Below are 26232 nucleotides of genomic sequence, written 5' to 3'. Positions count from 1 at the left end.
CTTTTGGCAGTTACAAAAGACTAAAGACGGAAGAAGCCCTAGAGGAGTATAAAAAGTGCAGGGGCATACTTAAAAAAGAAATTAGGAGGGCGGGGAGGGGCCATGAAATAACACTGGCGAGCAAAATAAAGGAAAATCCTAAGATGTTTTATAAGTATATTAAGGGCAAGAGGATAACCAGGGAAAGGGTAGGGCCCATTAGGGACCAAAGTGGCAATCTGTGTGTAGAGCCAGATGATGTAGGCGGGGTTTTAAATGAATTTTTTGCATCTGTGTTCACTATGGAGAAAGACGATGCAGACATAGAAATCGGGCAAGGGGACTGTGACATACTTGAACATATTAGCATCGAGAGGGAGGAGGTGCTAGCGGTTTTAGCAGGCCAAAAAGTGGATAAATCCCCAGGCCCAGACGAGATGTATCCCAGGCTGCTGTGGGAGGCAAAGGAGGAGATTGCAGGGGCTCTGACACAAATTTTCAGAACCTCTCTGGCCACAGGGGATGTACCAGAGGACTGGAGAACAGCTAACGTAGTACCATTATTCAAGAAGGGTAGCAGGGATAAACCAGGGAATTACAGGCCAGTGAGTCTAACATCTGTGGTGGGGAAATTATTGGAAAAAATTCTGAGGGACAAAATTAATCTCCACTTGGAGAGGCAAGGATTAATCGGGGATAGTCAGCATGGCTTTGTCAAGGGCAAATCATGTCTGACAAATCTGATTGAATTTTTCGAGGGGGTGACTACGGGGGTGGATGAGGGAAATGCTGTGGATGTGGTTTACATGGACTTCAGTAAAGCTTTTGACAAAGTCCCGCATAGGAGACTGGTCAAGAAGGTAAGAGCCCATGGGATCCAGGGTGCCTTGGCGCGTTGGATCCTAAACTGGCTGAGTGGCAGGAGGCAGAGGGTGATGGTCAAAGGTTGCTTTTGTGACTGGAAGCCTGTGTCCAGTGGGGTACCTCAGGGATCGGTGCTGGGTCCCTTGCTGTTTGTGAGCTACATAAATGATTTGGATGAGAATGTAAAAGGTATGATCAGTAAGTTCGCAGATGACACGAAAATTGGTGGGGTGGTAAATTGCGAGGAGGAAAGCCTCAGGCTACAGGATGATATAAACGGGTTGGTCAGATGGGCGGAAAAGTGGCAAATGGAATTTAACCCTGAAAAGTGCGAGGTGATGCATTTTGGACGGACAAATAAGGCAAGGGAATACACAATGAGTGGTAGGACCCTAGGAAGTACAGAGGGTCAGAGGGACCTTGGTGTACATGTACATAGATCCCTGAAGGCAGCGGAGCAGGTAGATAAGGTGGTTAAAAAGGCATATGGGATACTTGCCTTCATTAGCCGAGGCATAGAATATAAGAGCAGGGAGGTTATGATGGAGCTGTACAAAACGCTGGTGAGGCCACAGCTGGAGTACTGTGTGCAGTTCTGGTCACCTCACTATAGGAAGGATGTGATTGCTTTGGAGAGGGTGCAGAGAAGATTCACCAGGATGTTACCTGGGATGGCGCGCCTCAGCTATGAAGAGAGGCTGGACAGGCTGGGGTTGTTTTCCTTGGAGCAGAGAAGGCTGAGGGGGGACCTGATTGAGGTGTACAAAATGATGAGGGGCATAGATAGGGTAGATAAAGAGGAACTTTTCCCCTTAGTGGGGGGGTCAATAACAAGGGGGCATAGATTCAGGGTAAGGGGCAGGAGATTTAGAGGGGATTTGAGGAGGAACTTTTTCACCCAGAGGGTGGTTGGAATGTGGAATTCAATGCCTGAAAGGGTGGTAGAGGCAGGAACCCTCACAACATTCAAGAAGCATTTGGATGAGCACTTGAAATGCCATTGCATACAAGGCTATGGACCAAATGCTGGAAAATGGGATTAGACTGGACAGGGATGGATGGGCGGCGCAGACACGATGGGCCGAAGGGCCTCTTTCTGTGCTGTAAAACTCTATGACTCTATGATAACAGGAAACGGTTACTCAAAAACACGGTACAGTACTTTAAAGCAGAGGAAATAAATTCTATTTTTCCTTTGCGCTTCTCCTCCAGCAGATTTGTTTCCCAGTTTGTCTTTGTTTCTCTGCCACTAACGCCTGCAGTGGGGCTGTGGGATATGTTTTTGAACTGGGTCACTACATTTGGAGAGATCTTGGCCAACCTGACGTTAGGGTGTACTGTCTTTAAAGGAGAAAAAAAACACGGTGGAAAACATGAAATAAAAACAGAAAATGCTGGAAACACTCAGCAGGCCCGGCAGCATCTGTGGAGAGAGAAACAGAGTCAACGTTTCAGGTCGATGATCCTTCGTCAATGACCTGATGTTTCAGATTTCCAGCCTCCGCAGTATTTTGCATTGGTAATGGTGAAAAACATGGGTGTATTGAGACCTGGTGTCCTTCTGCGCATGCGTAAGACCGTTTCTCTGATGGAAATTTTACTGCTTTTTTGGGAAAAGTTCATGGGCCCAGAAATTCTGTTCGCAGGCCTCCCGCAGGCAGAGGGCTACAATCTGGAAAAATCTGCGCCAAGACCGGAGGGCTCCCGGGAGGCGCAGAGTTCCGTTGCTGAGTCTCTTCAAACTGCCGGTGCGCTGGGCCCACGTATCCCAGAGGTGCAGGCGGTTCACAGCGTCCCAGGGATCACGTGGGCCATGTGGAGCCAATCAAAGAAGGGAATCTCCCTTCATACATTTGACAGGACCTGTCAAATATATGAATGGAAATCACCCCCAAAACATAGTAAAACTTTAAATAAATTTTTAAAAACATCATATTTTTAAAATGACTTTAAATTACATAAATTAAGTATTTTAAACAAAAATTTAATTTTTGAAAAAAATAATTAAAGTTTTTAACAGGTCTAAAAATAAACTTACCTTTCTTTAAAGTATTTTTAAATGATAAATCAGTGGAAATTTTTTAAAAAACTTTTTTTCAACTCTTATCCTGGTAAAAGCAAGCCTTGCGCCCGCTTTTACCAGGCGCAAGAATTGTAAGAGTTTTCTGTGGGCGGAGGGTCTCCAAAAAATGGAATCTCCCCCCGCAGAGGCCCTTCTCCTGGGCAGCCGGAGGATCTGTCAAGAGCTTTCTTGACAGATCAGAAATGCCGGTTTCCAGCGCATGTGCTGTGTATGCTTGAAACCGGCATTTCCGATGTCTCTACGGGTGGGTACACAGTGCGTACCCACCCTTAGGGAACGGAATTTCTGCCTCATGAAGTTCTTTGCTGCCACCATTTTAGTTACCAAGAAACGAAATGGAAGCACTTTTGCTCGGTGCTGAGGCTGCTGTAGACGCTGCCTCATTTACATTGCAGGCTGGCCTCCACTGCATCAGCAGCACAAAAAAAATAACACATCCATAACCTTGTTCGCGCACAGTTCTTGACAGTTTAATATATTTTTTTGTGTGTGATGTGAAAGCCTGCCCAGAGCCAGATAGAACAGCAGCTGTATACCTCCAGAGCAGGAAGTAACTGCCACCTCTTGAACTGCTTCTTCAACAGTGGTGCCCCCTCCTTTATAGATGCATGCCCATCACCCGGCTCTTAAAGCTGACACTTTCCATCGATGTGCCAGCCTGTTCGGAATTTTACATGAAACGTCTGCATTTTTCATTCATTTTCAGGCTATAGACAAGGCTGGTCGAACCACCTTTATTGCCCATTCCTCGTTGCCCTGTGGATTTTTGTTTTTTATTCATTTTATGGGATCAGAGCGTCGCTGGCAAGGCCAGCATTTATTGCCCATCCCTAGTTGTCCTTGAGAAGGTGGTGGTGAGCCGCCTTCTTGAACCGCTGCAGTCCATGTGGTGAAGGTGCTCCCACAGTGCCGTTAGGGAGGGAGTTCCAGGATTTTGACCCAGCGACGATGAAGAATCGGCCGATATACTTCCAAGTCAGGATGGTGTGTGACCTGGAGGGGAACTTGGAGGTGGTGGTGTTCCCATGCACCTGCTGCCCTTGTCCTTCTAGGTGGAAGAAGTCGCGGGTTTGGGAGGTGCTGCCGAAGAAGCCTTGGCGAGTTGCTGCAGTGCATCTTGTAGATGGTACTTGTATTTCTTAAGGCTAAAGGGATATGGGGAGAAGGCAAGGACAGGGTACTGAGTTTGGATGATCAGCCATGATCTCATTGAATGACGGAGCAGGCTCGAGGGGCCGAATGGCCTATTCCTGCTCCTATCTTCTATGTTTCTATGTACACACTGCAGCCACGGTACGCCAGTGGTGGAGGGAGTGAATGTTTAAGGTGGTGGATGGGGTGCCAATTAAGCGGGCTGCTTTGTTCTGGATGGTGTCGAGCATTCCATCACACTCCTTACTTGTGCCTTGTGGATGGTGGAAAGGCTTTGGGGAATCAGGAGGTGAGACACTCGCCTCAGAATACTTAGCCTCTGACCTGCTCTTGTTGCCACAGTATTTATGTGGCTGGTCCAGTTAAGTTTCTGGTTAATGGTGACCCCCCAGGATGTTGATAGTGGGGGATTCGGCGATGGTAATGCCATTGAATGTCAAGGGGAGGTGGTTAGACTCTCGCTTGTTGGAGATAGTCATTGCCTGGCACTTATCACCCCAAGCCTGAACGTCGTCCAGGTCTTGTTGCAGCGGGCATGGACTGCTTCATTTTCTGTGGCGTTGCGAATGGCGCTGAACACTGTGTGCAGTTTGTTCCCCCACCCCTCCGGCGCCAGCCACCAGCTCACCCCGCCCAGCCCAATTTCCAGCTGTCTGTCTTTCAGAAGAGAGACAGTTGGAAATAACCCCAAAGGAGTATTTGCCTGGTGCAAATTCATCAACTGGCTTTAGTTGAGCATTCCTGTCACGTGTGGACTTGTACTACTGTGATGGGTCATGTGGTCTTTGTGCGTGCGGCACCCGTTATATTCGGTAACATTGAAACCTCTTTGCGGTTTGTTTATAGGCTTGTGGTGGATGGGGGGGTCCATTTGTTACTGAGTCGTAACTGGAGTGCGAGCCCATGCTGCATGTATTAGTGCAGTCAACATTCACAGGGAAATGTGAGTGACATTAATAATCAATAAGCATGTAAGAGAGTGCACAACCCATAATGGAGACTGTCAGTCAGGCCCACTCAACAGTACAAAATTCCTTTCTGTGCCTGTTGCTGAAAATCACGTTTCTATACAGTTTAGGTATTTTTTAAATGATTGCAATAATTTTTATTTCCTGTGTAAGAAATTAAACCTTTTTTGAAGGGGTGAAGAGAGTAAAAATTACTGTGGACTTAACAGGCGACATTCTTACAACATTAATCTGCTTATCTTAAAACTGAGCTGACATAGTGAGTATCTGCTGCCTATTTGACAGCAATAAAAAAGAAAGACTTTATATGCGACTTTCACGATCTCAGGCCAGCCCAAAGCACTATCGCAGCCTATGAAGTACTTTTTGAAGTGTAGTCACTGTTGTAATGGAGGCTAAAGTAAATGTTGGTCCCTTAGAGGATGAGACCGGGAAATTAATGGTGGGAAATATGGAGATGGCAAAAACACTGAATGAATATTTTGTATCAGCCTTTACAGTAGAGGACACTAAGAATATCCCAACACTGGACAAACGGGGGGCTATGGGGGGGGGGAGGAGCTAAACACGATCAAAATCACTAAGGAAGTGGTACTCGGTAAAATAATGGGACTCAAGGCGGATAAATCACCTGGACCTGATGGCTTACATCCTAGGGTCTTGAGGGAAGTGGCGGTAGGGATTGTGGATGCATTGGTAATAATTTTCCCAAACTCCCTGGACTCAGCAAAGGTCCCGGCAGACTGGAAAACTGCTAATGTAACGCCCTTATTTAAAAAGGGCAGTAGACAGAAGGCTGGAAACTATAGACCGGTTAGCCTAACATCTGTGGTAGGTAAAATATTGGAGTCCATTATTAAGGAGACAGTAACAGGACATTTGGATAATCATAATTTAATAGGACAAAGTCAGCATGGTTTTATGAAGGGGAAGTCATGTTTGACAAATTTGCTGGAGTTCTTTGAGGAAGTAACATATAGGGTGGATAAAGGGGAACCAGTGGACGTAGTGTATTTAGACTTCCAAAAGGCATTTGACAAGGTGCCACACAAAAGATTATTGCTTAAGATAAAAAATCACGGGATTGGGGGTAATATTCTGGCATGGACAGAGAATTGGCTATCTAACAGAAGGCAAAGAGTTGGGATAAATGGTTCATTCTCGGACTGGCAATCAGTAACTGGTGGTGTTCCGCAGGGGTCAGTGCTGGGTCCCCAACTCTTTACAATCTATATTAACGATTTGGAGGAGGGGACCGAGTGTAACATATCAAAGTTTGCAGATGATACTAAGATGGGAGGGAAAGTAGTGAGCGAGGAGGAGGACATAAAAAACCTGCAAGGGGACATAGACAGGCTAAGTAAGTGGGCAGAGATTTGGCAAATGGAATACAATACTGGAAAGTGTGAGGTTATGCACTTTGGCAGGAAAAATCGTAGAGCAAGTTATTATCTTAATGGCAAGAAACTGGAAAGTACTGAAGTACAAAGGGATCTGGGGGTCCTGGTGCACGAAACTCAAAAGGTTAGTATGCAGGTGCAGCAAGTGATTAAGAAGGCCAATGGAATGTTGGCTTTCATTGCTAGGGGGATAGAATATAAAAATAGGGAGGTATTGCTTCAGTTGTACAAGGTATTGGTGAGACCGCACCTGGAATACTGCATACAGTTTTGGTGTCCATACTTAAGAAAGGACATACTTGCTCTCGAGTCAGTACAAAGAAGGTTCACTCGGTTAATCCCGGGGATGAGGGGATGGACATATGAGGAGAGGTTGAGTAGATTGGGACTCTACTCATTGGAGTTCAGAAGAATGAGAGGCGATCTTATTGAAACATATAAGATTGTGAAGGGGTTGGATCGGGTGGATGCGGGGAGGATGTTCCCGATGATGGGTGAAACTAGAACTAGGGGGCATAGTCTTAGAATAAGGGGCTGCTCTTTCAAAACTGAGATGAGGAGGAACTACTTCACTCAGAGGGTGGTAGGTCCATGGAATATGCTGCCCCAAAAAGCTGTAGAAGCTACATCATTACATAAATTTAAAACAGAAATAGACAGTTTCCTAGAAGTAAAGGGAATTAAGGGTTATGGGGAGCGGGCAGGAATTTGGACATGAGTCTAGGTTCGGATCTGTCATGGCCCTGTGGGTAGCGGAGCGGGCCCAGGGGCCGTGTAGCCTGATCCTGCTCCTATTTCGTGTGTCTAATTCTGTTAGATTCAGGAGATGGTTCTGTGATAGTAGATTGGCGGTTAGGATCAGATCAGCCATGATCTTATTGAATGGCGGAGCAGGCTTGAGGGGCCAATTGGCCTACTCCTGCTCCTATTTCTTATGTTCTTAAACGCGGCAGCCAATTTGTGCACAGCAAGCTCCCACAAACAGCAATGAGATAAATACAAGTTAATCTGTTTTAACAATGTTGGTTGAGGGATAAATATTGGCCAGGGCACCGGGGAGAACTCCCCTGCTCTTCTTCAAAATAGTGCCCTGGGATCTCTTACATCCACCTGAGAGGGCAGATCTGTTTAACATCTCATCCAAAAGACAGCAAATCCGACAGTGCAGCACTCCTTCAGTACTGCACTGGAGTGTTAGCCTAGATTTTTGTGCTGACATAGGACTTGAACCCACAACCTTCTAACTCAAGAGGCTAGAGTGCTACCCAGCGACACCGTGCAATGGCAGATATTCCACATATTGATTCAGAAAATATCATTGGTGCCACATTGAGGCCGATTTTAACTATACTCAGCAGAAACCTGGCAGGTGGGCAGTTAAAATTGCCCTGGCTCTTACCTGTCCGAAAGCTGCCATAATCGCAACATCTGCAATTTTAACCTGCTGTCCTGAGCAGGCAGCAAGGACACACGACCGGAGCCAACAGAGGCCTTCATTACATATGCATGTTGTGGACTGTAATTCTAACTCAGGCCTGAGCGGGGAAATCCACCTGGAGTTAAAATTGGGGCCAATGTCTCTGCGCAATCTAAGATCAGGATTGGCAAAAAGTACTTCATTGGCTGTAAATGGCTTTGGGACCTCCTGAGGTCGTGAAAGGCAGTATAGAAATGCAAGTTCTTTATTTTTTTCTCCAACCCCACAACCACCCCCCACCCCCTAAACTCTCCATTCCTTTGACTGCCCTTTTTATTTTGCATCCCCCAATATTACCCCACCATCGGGAGCCATGTTTTCAGCTGCCTTGGCCCATTAGTCTGGAACTCCCCCCTACCCCCTCTTCCTTTAAGACCATCCTTAAAACCCCACTTTCTTGACCAAACTTTTAATCATGCTCCTCATAATTTCTCCGCTGGCTGAGTATCCATTTTATTCTTCCAGCTCTGTAACGTGCTTTGAGACACTGAAGCTCTCCTTGGCGTTTTAGAGTGGGGAGTATGGTGAACTCACATGGCCAGGAAAAAGCTTGTAAATTTATTTTTTGTGACTGAATTATAAGGAAATATTAATATTGCAAGTCCATCTTCATAATTTGGATGATAGTAAAGCATTGACAGCAGTCAGTTCCTTGCTAAAATGAAGAATGTCACCAGCATTTGGACACTGCTGTGACAAGCTCAGTGCTTGTGCTTAAGAATGTCTCTTTAAAGGTTTCACTCGAGTAAGCAGAGAGGCAAGCAAGCCGGTATTAAAGTTTAAAAAATTTCCCAGGCATGCCGCTAGACTGCCTTTATGGGTTTAATGTTGGTTAAAAAGCTCAATTGACCTGCCAGCACTTTGTTAACATGAAAGCTGTCACCAGTATTCAGGTACATGCACAGTGAGCTATGGGCTGACATACTGGTGTCAAAACCTCGACTCATCCAAGCAGCTCTATATTTGCATGCTTTTCTTCCGTACAAATCTAAATCAGATATTTTTTGAGTATTAATTCTCAAGAAGGCCAGCACAAGGTCACACAAACAGCAATGAGATAATGACCAGATAATCTGTTGTAGTGATGTTGGCTGAGGGACAAATATTGGCCACCACACAGGGGAGAACTCCTCGGCTTTTCTTCGAGTAGTGCCAAGGAATGAGAGGGCTGACGGGGCCTCGGTTTAATGTCACATCCAAAAGACGGCATCTCTGACAGTGCAGCACTGCACTGGAGTGTCAGCCAAGGCAATGGAGGATGAGAATTTTAAACAATTGAATAGCTTGTTGACAGTCATTGTCCAGGTTTATAGATGGAGAATGGCCACTTGTACTGGAGCACTGCCAGCATGTGTGAAACTGTACCTCAGCAAGTGTCAGCACCGTCAGAATGGGAGAAAAGAATTTATGGGTTGGCTTTGATTTTTCTCGATGCGCAATGTGCAAAAATCAGACGGAAAATGCCCTAGCTTTCCAACCAAGTGTTAAAACAGCATTTTCCATCTGAACACAGTGGAATCCTAACGCGCATACTCTAAGCACCCTTAGCACCTACTCAACTCTGGGACTTGGGTGGAATGCATGAATACTGCTCCCCTGAGGTGCTGCAGTTTTCCTCTTGTTCTTCAAATGATATTTTTAAACATCCTCCCCACACTTACTCGATGGGAAGAGGAGCCCTGTTACTGCTGTTTTTATTTGTTTCCTTTAAAGAAAAAGAACCCTATAATCCAACGGCTGCTCATTTCCAATTCAAACTCATAAACTGTATCTGGGCTATTCTGACCACTGTGCCATATCTGCCCCTTGCAGAAGACCCTGCAGCTAAATGCACGCTGTAAACGAGACCCCTCTTATTTGCCACTGCAAGTCAGCCAACGGGGATGGTCTTTTGAGAAATCCTCACTGCTCTTGCCTGGTCTAACTGCGACATTTACTTTTTTGTTCCTTTGGTGAAAAAGGTTGATGTTATTCTGATTGTGACAGAAGATTTCTCACTTCGGTCGTTCCTGACCATCACTGCATCTTAGCTCAGTCATTGCTGCCATTCTGCTGTCTTTCATAAAAGGTCCTACCTGTTGTACCAGGCGTCTTGGTCAGCCTGAAACATTCTGTCTATGCTTGTAACTGTCTGCAAGTTCCACTTTTAGATCTGCTGAACATAACTTCATTGAAACGAAACACCAACTACTATCTTCTTGCTCTTCCAGTTCCTCCTGGCCTTAGTGAACCTCCCAGTGGTTCAGTTGTGAGCGCGCCTAGAGCAGTGTTGTCCAATAGAAATTGCTAACTAGCCACAGGCAAGGCTATGGTGACACTGCTTTAGCTGCTAATTTTAGTAGAAAAGGCCATAAAACACTCATTCAATACATGTAAATCTACTTCACATGTCTATTTACTTAACAAACATCTACCACCATTCAGAGCCTAAAGGACTCACAATTATCAAAAATCGCTCGCACATTCTGCTTTTTCGTCTTACCATTTTACCACCATTCACACACAAAGGTCAAAGCACACATGCATAGGCCGTATATTGAGATCACATGCCCAAGGACAGTGTCTATTGCTCATCTTTTATTTAATCAGAACTGCAACTAGCCACATCTGAATTCCCAATTAGCCACATGTGACTAGTGGGCGATATATTGTACAACACTGTCCTAAAGGGAAAGCTGAGCTTTGTGACTCACATTGTCCTCTCAGTCTAACCTTGATAAAGATCCTCGCACCACTCCTCAATTCTATTCTATAACACACTTAACAGCAAGTTTTAATCTATCCATGATGGTCAGGTTCTCCACTCTCCAAACTCCAAGAAAGGATGTGGTCCTGATGCCCTCTCCTGTTGTGCTCAACATGTCTGCCTCAGAACTTTCCCTCTCACTTGTTGTCTCTTCGGCCTTTTCTACCTTTCACCTTTCTTCTTGGAAATTTAGGAACATAGGAACGGGAGTCGGCCATTTAGCCCCTTGAGCCTGTTCCGCCACTCAATGAGATCATGGCTGATCTGTGACCTAACTCCATAAATCCGCCTTAACCCCATATCATTTAATAACTTTGGTTAACAAAAATCTATCAGTCTCAGATTTAAAATGAACATAAATTACCAAGTCGCCTTTGGTTCTTTTGCCAATCACCTTAAATCTGTGTCCTCTGGTTCTCAACCCTTCCGCCAATGGGAACACTTTCTCTCTATCTACTCCGTCCAGACTCCTCATGATTTTTGAACACCTCTATCAAATCTCCTCTCAACCTTCTCTGCTCTAAGGAGAACAACCCCAGCTTCTCTAGTCTATCCATGTAACTGAAGTCCCTCATCCCTGGAATCATTCTCGTAAATCTTTTCTGCACCCTCTTGTGCGGTGCCCAGAATTGGACACAATACTCCAGTTGAGGCCGAACCAGTGTTTATAAAGGTTCATCATAACTTCCTTGCTTTTGTGCTTTATGCCTCTATTTATGAAGCCCAGTGTCCCGTAGGCTTTTTTTTTAACCGCTTTCTCAACCTGCCCTGCCACCTTCAACAATTTGTGCACACATACCCCCAGGTCTCTCTGTTCATGCCCCCCCTTTAGAATTGTATCCTTTAGTTTATATTGCCTCTCCTCGTTCTTCCTACCAAAATGTATCACTTCGCACTTTTCTGCATTAAATTTCAACTGCTACATGTCAGCCAATTTCACCAGCCTGTCTATGTCTTCTTGAAGTCTATCACTATCTTCCTCACTGTTCACTATACTTCCAAGATTTGTGTCATCGGCAAATTTTGAAACTGTGCCCTGTACTCTCAAGTCCAAGTTATTAATATATATCAAGAAAAGCAGTGGCCCTAGTACCGACCCCTGGGGAACACCACTGTATACCTTCCTCCAGTCCGAAAAACAACCGTTCACCACTACTCTCTGTTTCCTGTCACTTAGCCAATTTCATATCCATGCTGCCACTATCCCTTTTATTCCATGGGCTTCAACTTCGTTGGCACTTTATCAAACGCCTTTTGGAAGTCCAAATACACCACATCAACCCTCTCTGTTACCTCATCCAAAAACTCGATCAAGTTAGTTAAACACGATTTGCTTTTAACAAATCCGTGCTGGCTTTCCTTAATTAATCCACACTTGTCTAAGTGACTGTGAACTTTGTCCCTGATTATCGTTTCTAAAAGCTTCCCCACTACCGAGGTTAAACTGACTGGCCTGTAGTTGCTGGGTTTATTAATATCTCTTTGTAATTTTATGCTTCCATCTACAATGCCGCCTATCTTTGTGTCATATCCCATCATCTAAGTCGTTAATAAATACGGTGAATAGTTGAGGCCCCAACACACATCCTTGTGGAACACACTAGTCACATCCTGCCAATTAGAGTACCTGCCCATTATCCCTACTCTCTGTCTCCCGCCGCTCAGCCAATTTCCTAACCAGGTCAATAATTTGCCTTCAATTCCATGGGCTTCAACTTTAGGTAACAGTCTGTTATGAGAGACTTTATCAAATGCCTTCCGGAAGCCCATATAAATAACATCCATAGACATTCTCCTGTCCACTACTTTAGTCACCTCTACAAAAGATTCAATCAGGTTCATCAGGCAGGACCTACCCTTTAAAAATCCATGCTGGCTCTCTCTGATCAGCTGAAAATTTACAAGGTGTTCAGTCACTATAACTTAATTATAAACCCTAGTAATTTCCCGTCAACAGATGTTAGGCTAACTATTCTATAATTCCCTGGTTTCCCTCTCTCACCTTTCTTAAATAGCAGAGTGACATGTGCAATTTTCCAATCTAAAGGAATGGTTCCTGAATCAATAGAACTTTTATTTTGGAAAATTATAGTTCGGGCATCTACAATATTCTCACCTACTTCCTTTAAAACCCTGGGATGGAAACCATCTGGTCCTGGGGATTTGTCACTCTTTAGTGCCATTATTTTCTTTATTACTGTTATTTTGCTAATGTTAACTTTGGTGATCCCCATCCCTGATTCAATATTAGTTCCCTTGGGATTTCCAGCATGCTATCCGCTTCCTCTACTGTAAATACAGAAGCAAAGTAATTATTCAACATGTTTGCCATTTCCTGATTTTCATTTACAATATCACCGTTATCAGTTTTCAAGGGACCCACATTGCTTCTGACCACCCTCTTTTTCCTAATATAATTGTAAAATCTTTTTGTGTTGATTTTGATATTCCTTGCAAGTTTCTTTTCATACTCCCTTTTTGTAGCTCTTACTATCTGTTTTGTCACCTTTTGTTGTTCTTTGTATCTCTCCCAGTTGCCAGGATCTGTGCTAGTTTTTGCATTTTTGTCTGCTTTTTCCTTTAGTTTTATGTTGTCCCTTACCTCTTTAGTCATCTATGGTTGTTATTTTTGGCAAGTGGAGCTCTTGCCCCTTAGGGATATAAACTGGTTCTGTATCACAGATTCTTTTTTGAACATCTCCCACTGATCATCTGTCATTTTATCCATTAACAGATTTGCCCAGTTTACTGTGGACAGTCTCTGCCTCATCCCATTGAAGTTGGCCTTACCCAAATCTAGAATCTTAGTAGCTGTTTCGTGTTTCTCCCTTTCAAACACTACATTGAACTCAATCATATCATGTTCGCTATTAGATAAATGTTCACGCACCATTTGGCTGTTAACTTAATCTGACTCATTACTAAATCTAATATGGCCTGCCCCCTTGTTGGTTCTAGGACATATTGTTGCAGAAAACTCAGGAAATTCATTACCTTTCTGACATGAGCTAGTCTGCTTATCTCAATCTATATGAAAGTTAAAATTCCCCACAAATTTGTTTGTTATTCTATTCTTAAGAAAGTTGGTTCCTCTTTCTCTTCCAACTCACTGCCTGGTCTACAGACATCTGTACTGCCTAAAGTTCTGGAAATTGCTGTTGACCCTAAAATAATGCATTTCCTTGAAAGTTCAGATCTAATCCAATGACAGCTCGTATGGTTTTTGCACAGCCATTTTACTGGTATCATTTGTCTATGTTATATCTTTTGAACTCTGCTCTTGGACTTCAGTGGTATATTTTTCATTGCCTTGAATATCTCCAAAACATTTTACAGGACCTAGAGCTCTCAACATCTAAACCAGTTACCATTTATATGGACTTCCAGCAAAGTTATGTTTGCTAGTTTCCTATCAAATGATTGTATCTGTGCTGTAGTTGATGGGTCATACTCAGAATCTTTTTCCATCAACTCAGAGGTTCGTGGCTCTGTTTCTTCCATGCCTCCTACGCTCATCACTGAACCCTATCCACTCCTTTACTGATGCTTCTACATTCAGCAATTTCCTTCAGATTGCACATCCACAGAGCACATCATCGGTTTCTTTCACTGTGCAATGTTGAATCACTAAAGCTTCATTGCCTTCATGCCCTTTGATGAATCATGGAATATCTTGGGTTTTTTTCAGTTCTGTAAAGGCACAGCTTTTTCATCTCTCTCATAAGTCCTTACCATCAATGGTCCGCACCTAGTCTGTAAAATACAAGTCCATCCAAGATTTGAATACTGCTCACATTTCTCAAGGCTCCTCTACACCCTCTTCCACACTCCTGGACAGAAAAGAATGAAAAGTTTATCAGCTGGTAAGCAATCTTTCTCTCAGTTCTAGTCTCCATTCTCTTTCCATTACAACCTTTCCTGTCTTTATTTTACTGGTCCTCTGTATTTTCCTTTTATCTTCCAAATATTCTGTCCTACACATCATTCGTTCTCTCTGTTTCCTTGCTGCGTTTCAATCACGAGTCATCACACCATGTCCTACACTATCTTGTTACTTTGTAGGACCTCAAACCTGTGGAACATCTCACCTCCTCCAGCATTCTCTGCCTTCTACAATCACTGGGTTGTAACTTCCTTGCTAATTTACTTATCTTGCATAGTCTCCAGCTCTTTTCAACCTTGGTGTTCTGAACTATGGGTCTTGGCCCTTAACTTTCTCAATAGAAAAAGATCTGATTCATGCAGACCTAGTGTTCTTTCTAACGCCTCAAAAAAGGTGGTTTTCCAGAGATCCTTCAGGGATAGCAGCAAACATAAGTACTCAATTCTTTCAAGTCATGGGCCACACAACCCAACGTCGGGATCTTTCCACCCACGATTTTGTATGGATCATGGAAGGTCTTGCAGCCAGCCTAGTCTTGAATTTCAAACAACTTGCTGTGCAGTTAATGCTCTACAGTTCTACCCACAATGTAACAGGGCACATAAATCCATAAACAAATAATCCCAAAACTAATGTAATTTTCTGGGAAGGATTTTTATCTTTCCCTTAATGGATGCTGTTATTTCTAGTGTGAATCAGCTATGGCCGGCATGTGGGGCCATCATTTGGTCACTTATTCCTCTCATTTAACACAATGATGAGCAAGTATTGCCTGGGGCATTACATTATCTCAAACTCATGCTTCCATGGCTCCATCAGCCCTGAGGTTACAGTGGTAATCTTGAATGTAAAAAAAGCACTTGGGGGCAAACTGTAACCGCAAGGGCAACCTTTGAATCCTACGATCATTAAAAACAGTTTAATAGTTGTACAATTTTTTGCTGAGAAAAGGCACATCAAGTCAATGTTGTCAGGAAATCCTTGGAGTATCGTAACCCTAATGAACCAGTTTTATATAGAATTCAAACAACAACAACTTGTATTTATATAGCGCCTTTAACGTAGTAAAATGTCCCGAGGCGCTTCACGGGAGTATTTTAAGACAAAAAATTTGACACCGAGCCACATAAGGAGAAATTAGAGCAGGTGACCAAAAGCTTGGTCAAAGAGTTAGATTTTAAGGAGCATCTTAAAGGAGGAAAGAGAGGCGAAGAGGTTTAGGCAGGGAATTCCAGAGCTTAGGGCCCAGGCAACAGAAGGCACAGGCACCAATGGTTGAGCGATTATAATCAAGGATGCTCAAGAGGGCAGAATTAGAAGAGTGCAGATATCTCGGGGGGGTTGTGGGGGCTGAAGGAGATTACAGAGATAGGGAGGGGGCGAGGCCATGGAGGGATTTGAAAACAAGGATGAGAATTTTGAAATCGAGGCGCTGCTTAACCGGGAGCCAATGTAGGTCAGTGAGCACAGGGGTGATGGGCGAATGGGACTTGGTGCGAGTTAGGACACGGGCAGCCAAATCTCATCAATGTAACGGTAGCCAGTTAGGAATTAAGTGCCATGTCTAAAAACATCTGAACATCTAGATGTTCTGCAGGAGAAGTTGTAGTAACTATGTTAAACATGTAAAGCCTTTAATAAAATTAAAGGGATTATTATTGTGCACAGAGGGGTTGCTGCATTGATTGGAAGTAATGCTGCAAGAGCATTTTACTGTCAACAACTGTTGTGGAAAAAAAACAATCTCTCCCTCTTAAATTGTTTCCCGCTTGTTTCTACTTTGTCATCTTGTGTGAAAGGCTACGGTCCGAAGAAGTGGAAATGTTAGGCAATCGGCGGTAACTTATTAAAGCTCACGTTATTTAAGAGCCACTATTTATCTGCTTGTAGTTTTCTGCTTGATTACCGAGGCCTGAAAGTTGCCTTGTTTTTTGTTGTCTGTAACTGAGGCTGAAGGACTGTGGTGAAACAGGAAACCATTGCTCACTAAAAAATTCGACCCAACAGAACTAAGGAAAGACCTTTTACCGGAGCTCCCCGCAAACCAAACTCGTTGGCTTTCACCCATTCACTGTAGCATGCTGAGAAAAAAATAAAACCCGTGAGTCAGGTGCACTCTGTAAATGCAATTCTGTCCACAACACAGTGGACAATAGTCAGCTCTACCTCTCCTATTTGTTGGCTCTTTGACTACATCATTAGTAGGATTTCTGTCCAGGATTCTTCCGATTAGAATTTGTCATTCATTTTTGAAATACTGATACCAACCACTCATAGGAAAGAAAGAAAAAGAAAGACTTGCATTTCTATAGCGCCCTTCACGACCACTGGATGTCTCAAAGCGTTTTACAGCCAATGAAGTACTTTTGAAGTGGAGTCACTGTTGTAATGTAGGAAACGTGGCAGCCAATTTGCGCACAGCCAGCTCCCACAAACACGTGATCTGTTTTTGTTATGTTGATTGAGGGATAAGTATTGGCCCAGGACACTGGGGATAACTCTCCTGCTCTTCTTCGAAATAGTGCCAAGGGGTCTTTTATGTCCACCTGAGAGAGCAGACGGGACCTCGGTTTAACGTCTCATCCGAAAGACGGCACCTCCGACAGTGCGGCACTCCCTCAGCGCTGCACTGGAGTGTCAGCCTAGACCTATGTGCTCAAGTCCCTGGAGTGGGACTTGAACCCCACAACCTTCTGACTCAGAGGCAAGGGTGCTGCCCACTGTGCCACAGCTGACACAGAACATAAGAAATAGGAGCAGGAGTAGGCCATACGGCCCCTCAAGCCTGCTCCACCATTCAGTACGATCATGGCTGATCTTCGACCTCAACTCCACTTTCCCGCCCGATCCCCATATCCCTCGATTCCCCTAGAGTCCAAAAATCTATTGATCTCAGCCTTGAATATACTCAACGATTGAGCATTCACAGCTCTCAAGATAGTGAATTCCAAAGAGTCACAACTCTCTGAGTGAAGAAATTTCACCTCATCTCAGTCCTAAATGGCTGACCCCATATTCTGAGATTACGTCCCCTAGTTCTAGACTCTCCAGCCAAGGGAAACAGCCTCTCAGCATCTACCCTGTCAAGCCTCCTCAGAATCTTATGGGGGAAAATTCAGTTGGTTGCGCCTCCCGTTAGCGCCTTAAGAGGTTAGTGGTGGCGCTAACCGATCGCGCCCTGTGGCGCTGCGCCGCTGGCGATGACGTCATTGGCATGTGCAGCACCCCGGCCACGATCTTCGGGAGCGCCCCCTGACTTACCGCTGGACGCTATGTCCGACGGGGTCAGGGGGGCGCACCTGCGGCCGGGGAGGCGTAATTTAAAGGTAAGGTGCGGGGTGGCCATTTTTGTTGCTGGCCACCTGCCAGCACCTGCCTGTGCTCCCGTCTCAGACCTCCTGAAACGCCCCCCCCCCCCGTGGAGTGCTGGCTGCGCGCCAAGAGCCCGGCACTTCTCTTGAGCGCCGGGCTCTTTTGCCTGCACTCCCAATCCCCGGGGGCCCAGCTGGGCCCCAGGTCGCGCTGCACAAAGCCCCTCCCCTTTAAGAAGGGGAGGAAGGCCTGCAATACCGCAGCGCGACATGCCACAGCGCCATAATGCCGCAATATTGACTCGCAGCGCCCCAAGAGGGATGCAGGGCGCTTCCAGTAGTGCCCCGCTTCCCCCTTGGGGCGCAACCACTCAAGTTCCAGCGCGGGGGCGCTAATTTTTCTGGGGCGCTAAAAGTAGTTAGCGATGACGTCATTGTCGTGCGCATCGCCCCGCTCACGCCCCGGCCACGATCCTCGGGAGCGCCCCCTGACTTACCGCCGGACGCTATGTCCGACGGGGTCAGGGGGGCGTACCTGCGGCCGGGGAGGCGCAATTTAAAGGCGAGGTTAGCGCCCCTCAATTTTTAGCCCTATATGTTTTAATAAGATCACCTCTTATTCTTCAAAACTCTAGAGATTTTAGGCCCAATCTACTCGATGTTTCCTCATAGGACAACCCTCTCATCCCAGGAATCAATCTAGGGAACTGTTGTTGCACCGCCTCGAAGGCAAGTCTATTCTTTCTTGGGTACGGAGACCAAAGCTGTACACACTCCATAGGGATGGAACTCATGCTTTCACAGACACTGTACAAAATACCAAGACAGCCTCCTGTGAACACTAGCCATGTAGAGGGTATGAGGACCCAGCCGGAAGTCTAGCTGGCTCCCTGATTTGTGCACAGAGTGTGAAGGAATCTTTAGATGGTAGGCAAAAGACCCAAGTTTGAGAGAATCGGCAAAGAAGAACCTATTCTGATTGGAACACTAGACTGGGCCCATGACTCACTTGTTTTATGAAACATGTATATAAGACGATCTGCTTACATTATTTTACTTCCTGAAGACATTCTCTTGCTGCGAAGGGGTTCAGTCCAATGTTTTTATTGATCGAATTTCATTAATCTAGAGTAAAATCAATAAAATAAAGACTCCCAAAACATTTGTATTATTTTATGCAGTTCTTGCTGTGTAGTCTGAGATCCACAGTCTGAATTATTGAACTGTGGGGACTTGAGCTATTTCCCCCCCAGCCCCTCACTACCTGTAGTAGGAGCTGACCTCCTCCTATTCCCACCCACTGATATCTCAGCCCTCTGTACAATATGAGTTACTAAGCTAATGATTTTTTTCCAGCTCCACAAACTCACCTAAATGCACATCCAATACCTGTTGAAATTCCTTGTCAGCAGCTTCACAATGAATAAAACCTATGTTTGCCACTTCAATTCAGGGCAGGCTATCAGCCCATGTCTGCTATATTCTGTGCTAGCAGTAGTACTACACTGCCAGCCTGCTGTAATGAACTGAAGCAGTAAGTGTAGACTTTATTTCCAAACAGCAGCTGACAGAGAATTTCAACAAGTATTTGTGCGTATATCTGTGTTGACTCACCGAACTAAATAGGCCGAAACTCCAGTGGCCCTACTCTGCTAACGGAAGTCCACTCACTTCCAGGGATGCCAACTCCGTCCCAATTGCAGGGACAGGCTCAGTCAGGTTGGGGGCCTCAGCGGCACCTGCCCAGGCAGAGGCCCAGAATGTTGAAGCAGCCCCATGATGCTCTGACCTAGCACAGGAGCCTGGGGAAGGGCCTCACAGAAATAAGGCAGCAGAAGCCTTCAGCTCCCAAACGAGCTATTGGACTATTCCCTCTGGGACCACTCAACTGCTTCCTCCGCCATTTTGGGGCCTTTACTTGGCCCATAACGGAACCTACATCTGCACTCCATTGGGCCTATCATTGGCTGAATTTTCCCAGGAAAATCCCCCTTCTCCCTAGACGTGTCCCCTTTTCTTGGCAGTAGATCCAAATGCTTCCCCCCCCCACTCCGCCAGAATTTCCCAGCCTCATCTCCATGGGGTGGAACCTTGACAGAACCAGGTAGCGCCACCCCGCGCAGGCTCAGGGCAAAATGTCGGGCCTTATGTTGCTAAAAGCTCAGCAGCTGCCTAAATCAACCCATATGTGCAGTTAAGGTGGCCTTGTGAATCAGACTCACTTTCTCCAACTCTTCTCGCAATTCCTGCTTGATGGCCAATTTTCCCTCTCTTGTGAAGCCCCTTGAGCTGTCTTGCTATGTTATTTATGTTTATGCTTCCAGGATGAGAACAAGCCATCAGGCCCATACATATTTGCCCCTATCTGTCATCTGATTTCATCGCTGTGCACCAACTATCCCTTCCCCCACCTCCTGGGAGAGGTAAATAAACCAGAGACCTGCATCCAATTCAGGCTTGGACGCACATCCCTCTGACTCAAGAGGTGAGTGTGCCAACAACTAAGCCCAGTTGGTAACAATCCAGGTTGAAAACCTCTGCCCAGACGTTATTGCGGTATGCTTCCATCCTTACATCTCCACTGTTCAACCCTGCCCTACAATACAGTAACACTGTGGCCCATGGAGTATATGACCTATAATCATAAATCCCATTCCCAACCAGATATTTATCCAGATCCTTTTTACAGGAGTTAGTTGTCTCAGCTTGAACTGATTTTTCTGGAAGCCTGTACCCACCAGGGGGTGGGGGTGGGGCGGGGAGGGGGGGTTCCTTTTAATCTCTAAATCAAGTCAAAATAGCCAATTTGCATCTAAATCACCTTTGCCTCTTAGCATTTTAAATACATGGATCATGTCCTTCCTCAATCTTCTGAGGTTCTGAAGCACAATTTACTCAGATTCCCAGGAGTCGAATAATCTATAAAAGACAAATAATGTGGTGACAAATGTGTTAGTTTGTTCTGCCGCCCACCACAACGCCTTTCTCATGCTTTGTAAAAATGACACAGTATTGATTACATCTGCTAGTGACTATTGGCAGAACATCAATACCACATCAACTATTGACAGCCTGTGCGAGCTAAGAGGATGTGTCTGGCTCTAAGCCTATGCGATTTATGTCGTGGTGCTCCATACCTGGGCTATGTAACCTTTCACAGGATTTGGATTCTTAAAAATATTATAAATAATTGCTTTATTTCTCTCAAAAGGGCATATACCTAAGTTGTAGAACATGGCCTTTCACCTGTCATTTCAAGAATAAGGTGCACGAAGGGAAAGTGTCAACATCGTGCTGGAGGTGAAAAAGGTTCACTCACATGTCAGGTTTCACGATATCGTAGTCTAGAAAAGCATTGCTTTACAGACGACAATATTTGGTGGTAAACAAGTGCAATCTACAGGTTTAGAGATAACAGAGTCCAGCTCGAACACGACAAGCTCTTACAAAACTACACACTTAAAAGACAACGTATATTTGAGACTGTACCTGTATGAAACAGGATCATGCCATGCCAAACTGCATTGCAGTCAAATACTATTGGGGTAATTTTAACCAACGGGAATGGAGTGGGTTTGAGTTGGATGCCCGATTTTAACTCTCCACTGAGGTCAATAGAATGTATATTCGGGCCGGGTATAAAACGGGCGCTTGACCCGAACCTGCCTTTTTCCTGTCGGGCAGGCTCGTTTATAATTATCCATGTAGCTCCCGAGTTCCATTACCTATTTGTCTACACCTATTGAAAGGTTTAATCCTGCAAGGATAGCATTCCCCATTTGGATATTTTACAAATGTCTCTGTACAATTGTCCAGGAGCCCAAATGGTTGAAGACTTGCCCCCAGCCAGAAGGCCATGCGTCCAAGTCCTAGAGTGGCCCGTCACTTCAGCTTGCTTGCCCCAGTTTAGTGAGTCTCATCAGAGATCAGCCAGGCTATTAACTAGAGTAGCAAGTGCCACACTGAGGAATAGCAAAGTGTTCCAGCTCTGAGGTAGGAAAAAGCTGGCGTAGACATAAACTGTCTCACTCTCTAGTTGAATAGTGGCGTCTGCTGAACAAGACATGGAGCAGCCCTGACAGTGGGTCTGGAGCAGTCTCTAAATCGACACTGTCCCATTAGGCCTTCTATAGCAGGACACAGAGGCAGAAGGAGTAAAATGAGGAGAAAAAAAAATTGCCAGTAGAATTGAATGATCTCACAATATCAAACAAGACATCATACTGTTATTGGTTTTCGCAAAAGCTGTCACAGTGAAATGTAGTCATTCTTTTGTTACAATACCTCTGTGTCATATTCCTATAGTTTCAAAGCAATTGAACCAGTTTAGGGGAGTCTGGTTTCTAAGCCAGGAAGAAAGCACTTTTTTTCTCTCTCTCTAACTCCAGTCCACTGGGAGCCCTCTACATAAAAACCCTATCAATAATTCAGGTGTTCTGATTACTTTAAAAGTTCCATTGAATTACAGCTACAAAAAAAATGTCTGTTTGACGTGAAGATGAATGTGGATGGACACTGCAGAATGCTGGCAACCTGTAGATCATGTCAGAACAGATTGTAACTTTATCATTCTGTCACAGGGAATAATTTAAACCACTTAATCAGTCAGTATCACAGTGGAGGAGGCAACACGTCATGAATTCCAATTTTACAATCTGTCAAACATGCAACAGCGTTAACATTTTTTTTCCCCCAGCCCACAAGACTAACCACAATGTTTCTTTCTCTTTTTCCTCCTCTTTCTCGCGCTCTTCTCTGGGTCCTTCCTGCTGTTTGCAGAAAAGAAATGGTTTACAGATGAAACTGATAACGCCTTCCCTAGGAACATTCAGATAAGACCAATGAGCACTCACATGGCCAATCAAATCAATCAGTACAAATCTACCAGCAGTTTGATCCCACCCATCAGAGAGGTAGAAGATGAATGTTGATACCTGTATGACCTCTGGTTTGAGAGAGAGAGACTTTGTGAGGCTCCTTCAACAGGACACTGGCTCTGAAGCTCCTTGGATCTTACCGTGCTCTGTTGCGGACAGGTGAAGGATCATGGAGGCTACACCAACAAGAAGAAATAATAATCTGCCCTTGAAAATTATCTGCTTGTCCAGCATGGAATCACAGGTTTTACTGGATGGTTTTACTGATGACTTGAAGACAATCGACGCAGACTGAATATTATGGCCATTTAAGTTTAGAGAGTTTTTATTTTATAAATGCAATACTTTGTCGTCTCCTACTTTGTAGCTTCTCTCTCCTTTCTTTTGTGACCAGACTCTTATTTTGTTCTCCTTTTGTTTCCCGTTTGGAGGATGAAGGTCACAAAAAAAAATTAGTTAAATGTACACAATCCCTCAATCAACAAAATAATAAAACCAGTATACTTCTAGCAGTGGCAAATGAGGCTTCCATTGTTGCCTGATGACTAGCATGTGAGCGCTATCGGAATATAAGCTGTTATCTGTCCTTGTGTTCAGGTAGGGCATAGACCAACTCCTGTATTAAAGGTTGTTCAGCATTTTAACACAGCCATTTTTTAGTTTTCCATTTCTGAATTTTTTTTCTCTGCTTTGATGAAATGTAAATGTGCTTGAGCCACAAGGTCTTCTGGGAAAGAGAACATTTCAAGCCAAGTGCTATTTTTCTACAATCAGTGTCCATTTTCTCCGTTTTTAAATTGTTTTGAAATGAGTATTTTGAGACACCACAAAGTAGTTAATACATATCACAGAGACAGTAGATCATACTTTGCAGTATACCCTAGGAGGATAAAGTGACATTAGTGTTAACTCGATGAGGTAGAAAACATTAATGCAGAGTTGTCTGACTGAAGCAAGCCTGCACGCCATTTCGTCCTATTACATAGTTCCAAGCAGCACTTATTGGTCTAAGGAGTTCAATCTCTGACTCTTGGTGTGACCGCACCCCCCTCCCCACCGGCCCACCTCCCCACCTCCCTCGCAAGTGCTGAAAAGCCATCTTGACATCTACTTTTGTTCAGCATCACAAGGTCAGAAGAGAGAGGAACAACAATACCGAGAGAGAGCTGGAATGGACTCACTGCAAACTCACACCACTGGGATAGGAAAAGGTACATGGCAGGCAATCTTATTGTTTCCGCACGCCCTGCTGTGTCAATTCCGTCAGTTATAGACTCCAATTCTAGCTAAAACTATCTCAGCTTTAATGTCTGTTCTCCGGCTGCAGCACTGAACACATCCGTACTGCAACCAAATAACACTTTGTTCTGGAGTGATTTTTGAATTGTGATTACTTTGTTGTTACATTTTTGTAGGAAGTAGAGTGAAACAATTGTGAATAAAATATATTAATATTAATTGGATTGTTAACAAGGAGAACTTGCTAGCCTGTTTTAAGGATTTACGCTTCAGCACCTTCCATTCAGTTCGACTCTTTCATGCTGCCAGAGTCTGGGAATTCAGTGGATGATTACACAACGACAAAAAAAAAGCTAACTTTACTACACTTACTGAAAAATGTACATTTTCATCATTTTTTTTAGCATGTCTTCTGTTATGCATTTACGCAGTTTTATTTCTATCAAGTTTGGTTTCTTAGCTCCCCCCTCTTCACCACAACCTTGCTGTGAAGACGGCGAATCATTGCAGGGAGTCACGTTTCCTTCTTAATTTTTATTTTTGGTTTGCAATTATATTTATTTTGCTAGGAAATTAAGGAGATAATATGATGGTGCTCAGACTTGATCTACCTGGCTCTGTCATATATGATATCTGGTGATAATATTTTGTCTTGTACAAAAAGAGTTTGTACATATATTGTACATGGTTTCATTTTGTATTTTTTCTCAGATTAAAATGGTTGTATTTGTGTCCAATGAAGGAATGCTGTGGACTCCTTTCAAACTCTGGTTGAACCTCAATGTCGGAACACTAACAATAGAAAGAAAGACTTGCATTTCGATAGCGCCTTTCACAACCACCGGACGTCCCAAAGTGCTTTACAGCCAATGAAGCAGTTTTTGAAGTGTAGTCACTGTTGTAATGTGGGAAGCGCAGCAGCCAATTTGCGCACAGCAAGCGCCCACAAACAGCAATGTGATAATGACCAGATAATCGCTTTTGGTTATGTTGATTGAGGGATAAATATTGGCCGGGACACCGGGCAGAACTCCCCTGCTCTTCTTCGAAATAGTGCCATGGGATCTTTTATGTCCACCCGAGAGCGCAGACGGGATCTCAGTTTAACGTCTCATCCGAAAGACGGCACCTCCGACAGTGCGGCGCTCCTTCAGCACTGCACTGGAGTGTCAGCCTAGATTTATGTGCTCAAGTCCCTGAAGTGGGGCTTGAACCCACGACCAGCTGACTCAGAGGCGAGAGTGCTACCCACTGAGCCACGGCTGAAAATGGATAAAGGGCATTTTAATTTTAGCATTTGAAAGAATAATTTGCTCACAGTACTATTTTGTAATTGATAGGCGATGGATATTTCCCTTCACAAGAAAAAATTCAGAAAAACGCCTATGGGGAGATTTTCAATAGATTTCTTCCCCATAAATGTCAGGTACGTTAGCACAGTGGTTATGTTACTGGCCTAGTAATCCAGTAGGTCTGGAGTAATGATCCAGAGACATGAGTTCAAATCCCACCACGCCAGCTGGGGAATTTAAATTCAATTAAATAAATCTAGAATAAAAAGCTAGTGTCAGTAATGAATCCAGGAAACTACCAGACTGTCGTAAAAACCCATTTGGTTCACTAATGTCCTTTAGGGAAGGAAATCTGCCGTCCTTACCCGGTCTGGCCTATATGTGACTCCAGACCCACAGCAATGTGGTTGACTCTTAACTGCCCTCTGAAATGGCTGAGCAAGTCACTCAGTTGCATTCAAGGCGGCGGCTCACCACCACCTTCTCGAGAGCAATTAGGGATGGGCAATAAATGCTGGCTTTGCCGGCAACATCCCATAAATGCATAAATAAAGAAATAAATGCAATCGAGATGTAACGGAGCACAAATGTGGGCATCGCCACCCATAACAGGGTGGACATCCACGTCAAATCAGCATTTGTCGGAATTCATTACAATCGGATATTGTGATAGAGCTGACATCACACAGACTTCAACGCCACTTCCTTGTCATTTCATCCATATAAACTAATGGTCTAGGGTTGCGAGGCTGTGCCTTTGAATTCAAAATAACAACAGAAAACGCTGGAAAAACTCAGCAGGCCAGGCAACATCCGTGGAGAGAGAAACAGAGTTAACGTTTCAGGTCGAAGACCCTTCTGGTGGTTTCAACCCGAAACGTTAACTCTGTTTCTCTCTCCATGGATGTTGCCTGGCCTGCTGAGTTTTTCCAGCGTTTTCTGTTGTTATTTCGGATTTCCA

At 44.4% G+C, this 26232-nt stretch overlaps 1 protein-coding gene across 13 annotated transcripts in view; it reads left to right on the top strand.

The window, feature by feature from the left end:
* Window positions 1-24716, top strand: part of kcnma1a (potassium large conductance calcium-activated channel, subfamily M, alpha member 1a) — a 1094159-nt gene extending 1069443 nt beyond the window's left edge. For 12 of the 13 annotated variants that reach the window (XM_085970505.1, XM_085970490.1, XM_085970491.1 and 9 more), the window contains one exon: window positions 22643-24716. In XM_085970505.1, coding sequence (XP_085826631.1) covers window positions 22643-22794 — 152 coding nt within the window. In that variant the 3' untranslated portion in view covers window positions 22795-24716. The remainder of the gene's footprint in view (window positions 1-22642) is intronic. The other variant, XM_085970494.1, reaches the window with a different exon arrangement.
* The last annotated feature ends 1516 nt before the right edge of the window (window positions 24717-26232 follow it).

Source organism: Somniosus microcephalus, chromosome 29 (genome assembly GCF_052327205.1).
Source record: "Somniosus microcephalus isolate GS21.2 chromosome 29, FLI_Smic_1.0, whole genome shotgun sequence".
NCBI lineage: Eukaryota > Metazoa > Chordata > Chondrichthyes > Squaliformes > Somniosidae > Somniosus > Somniosus microcephalus.
Note: the sequence above shows the minus strand (reverse complement) of the source record. Positions and strands in the feature narration are given on the sequence as shown.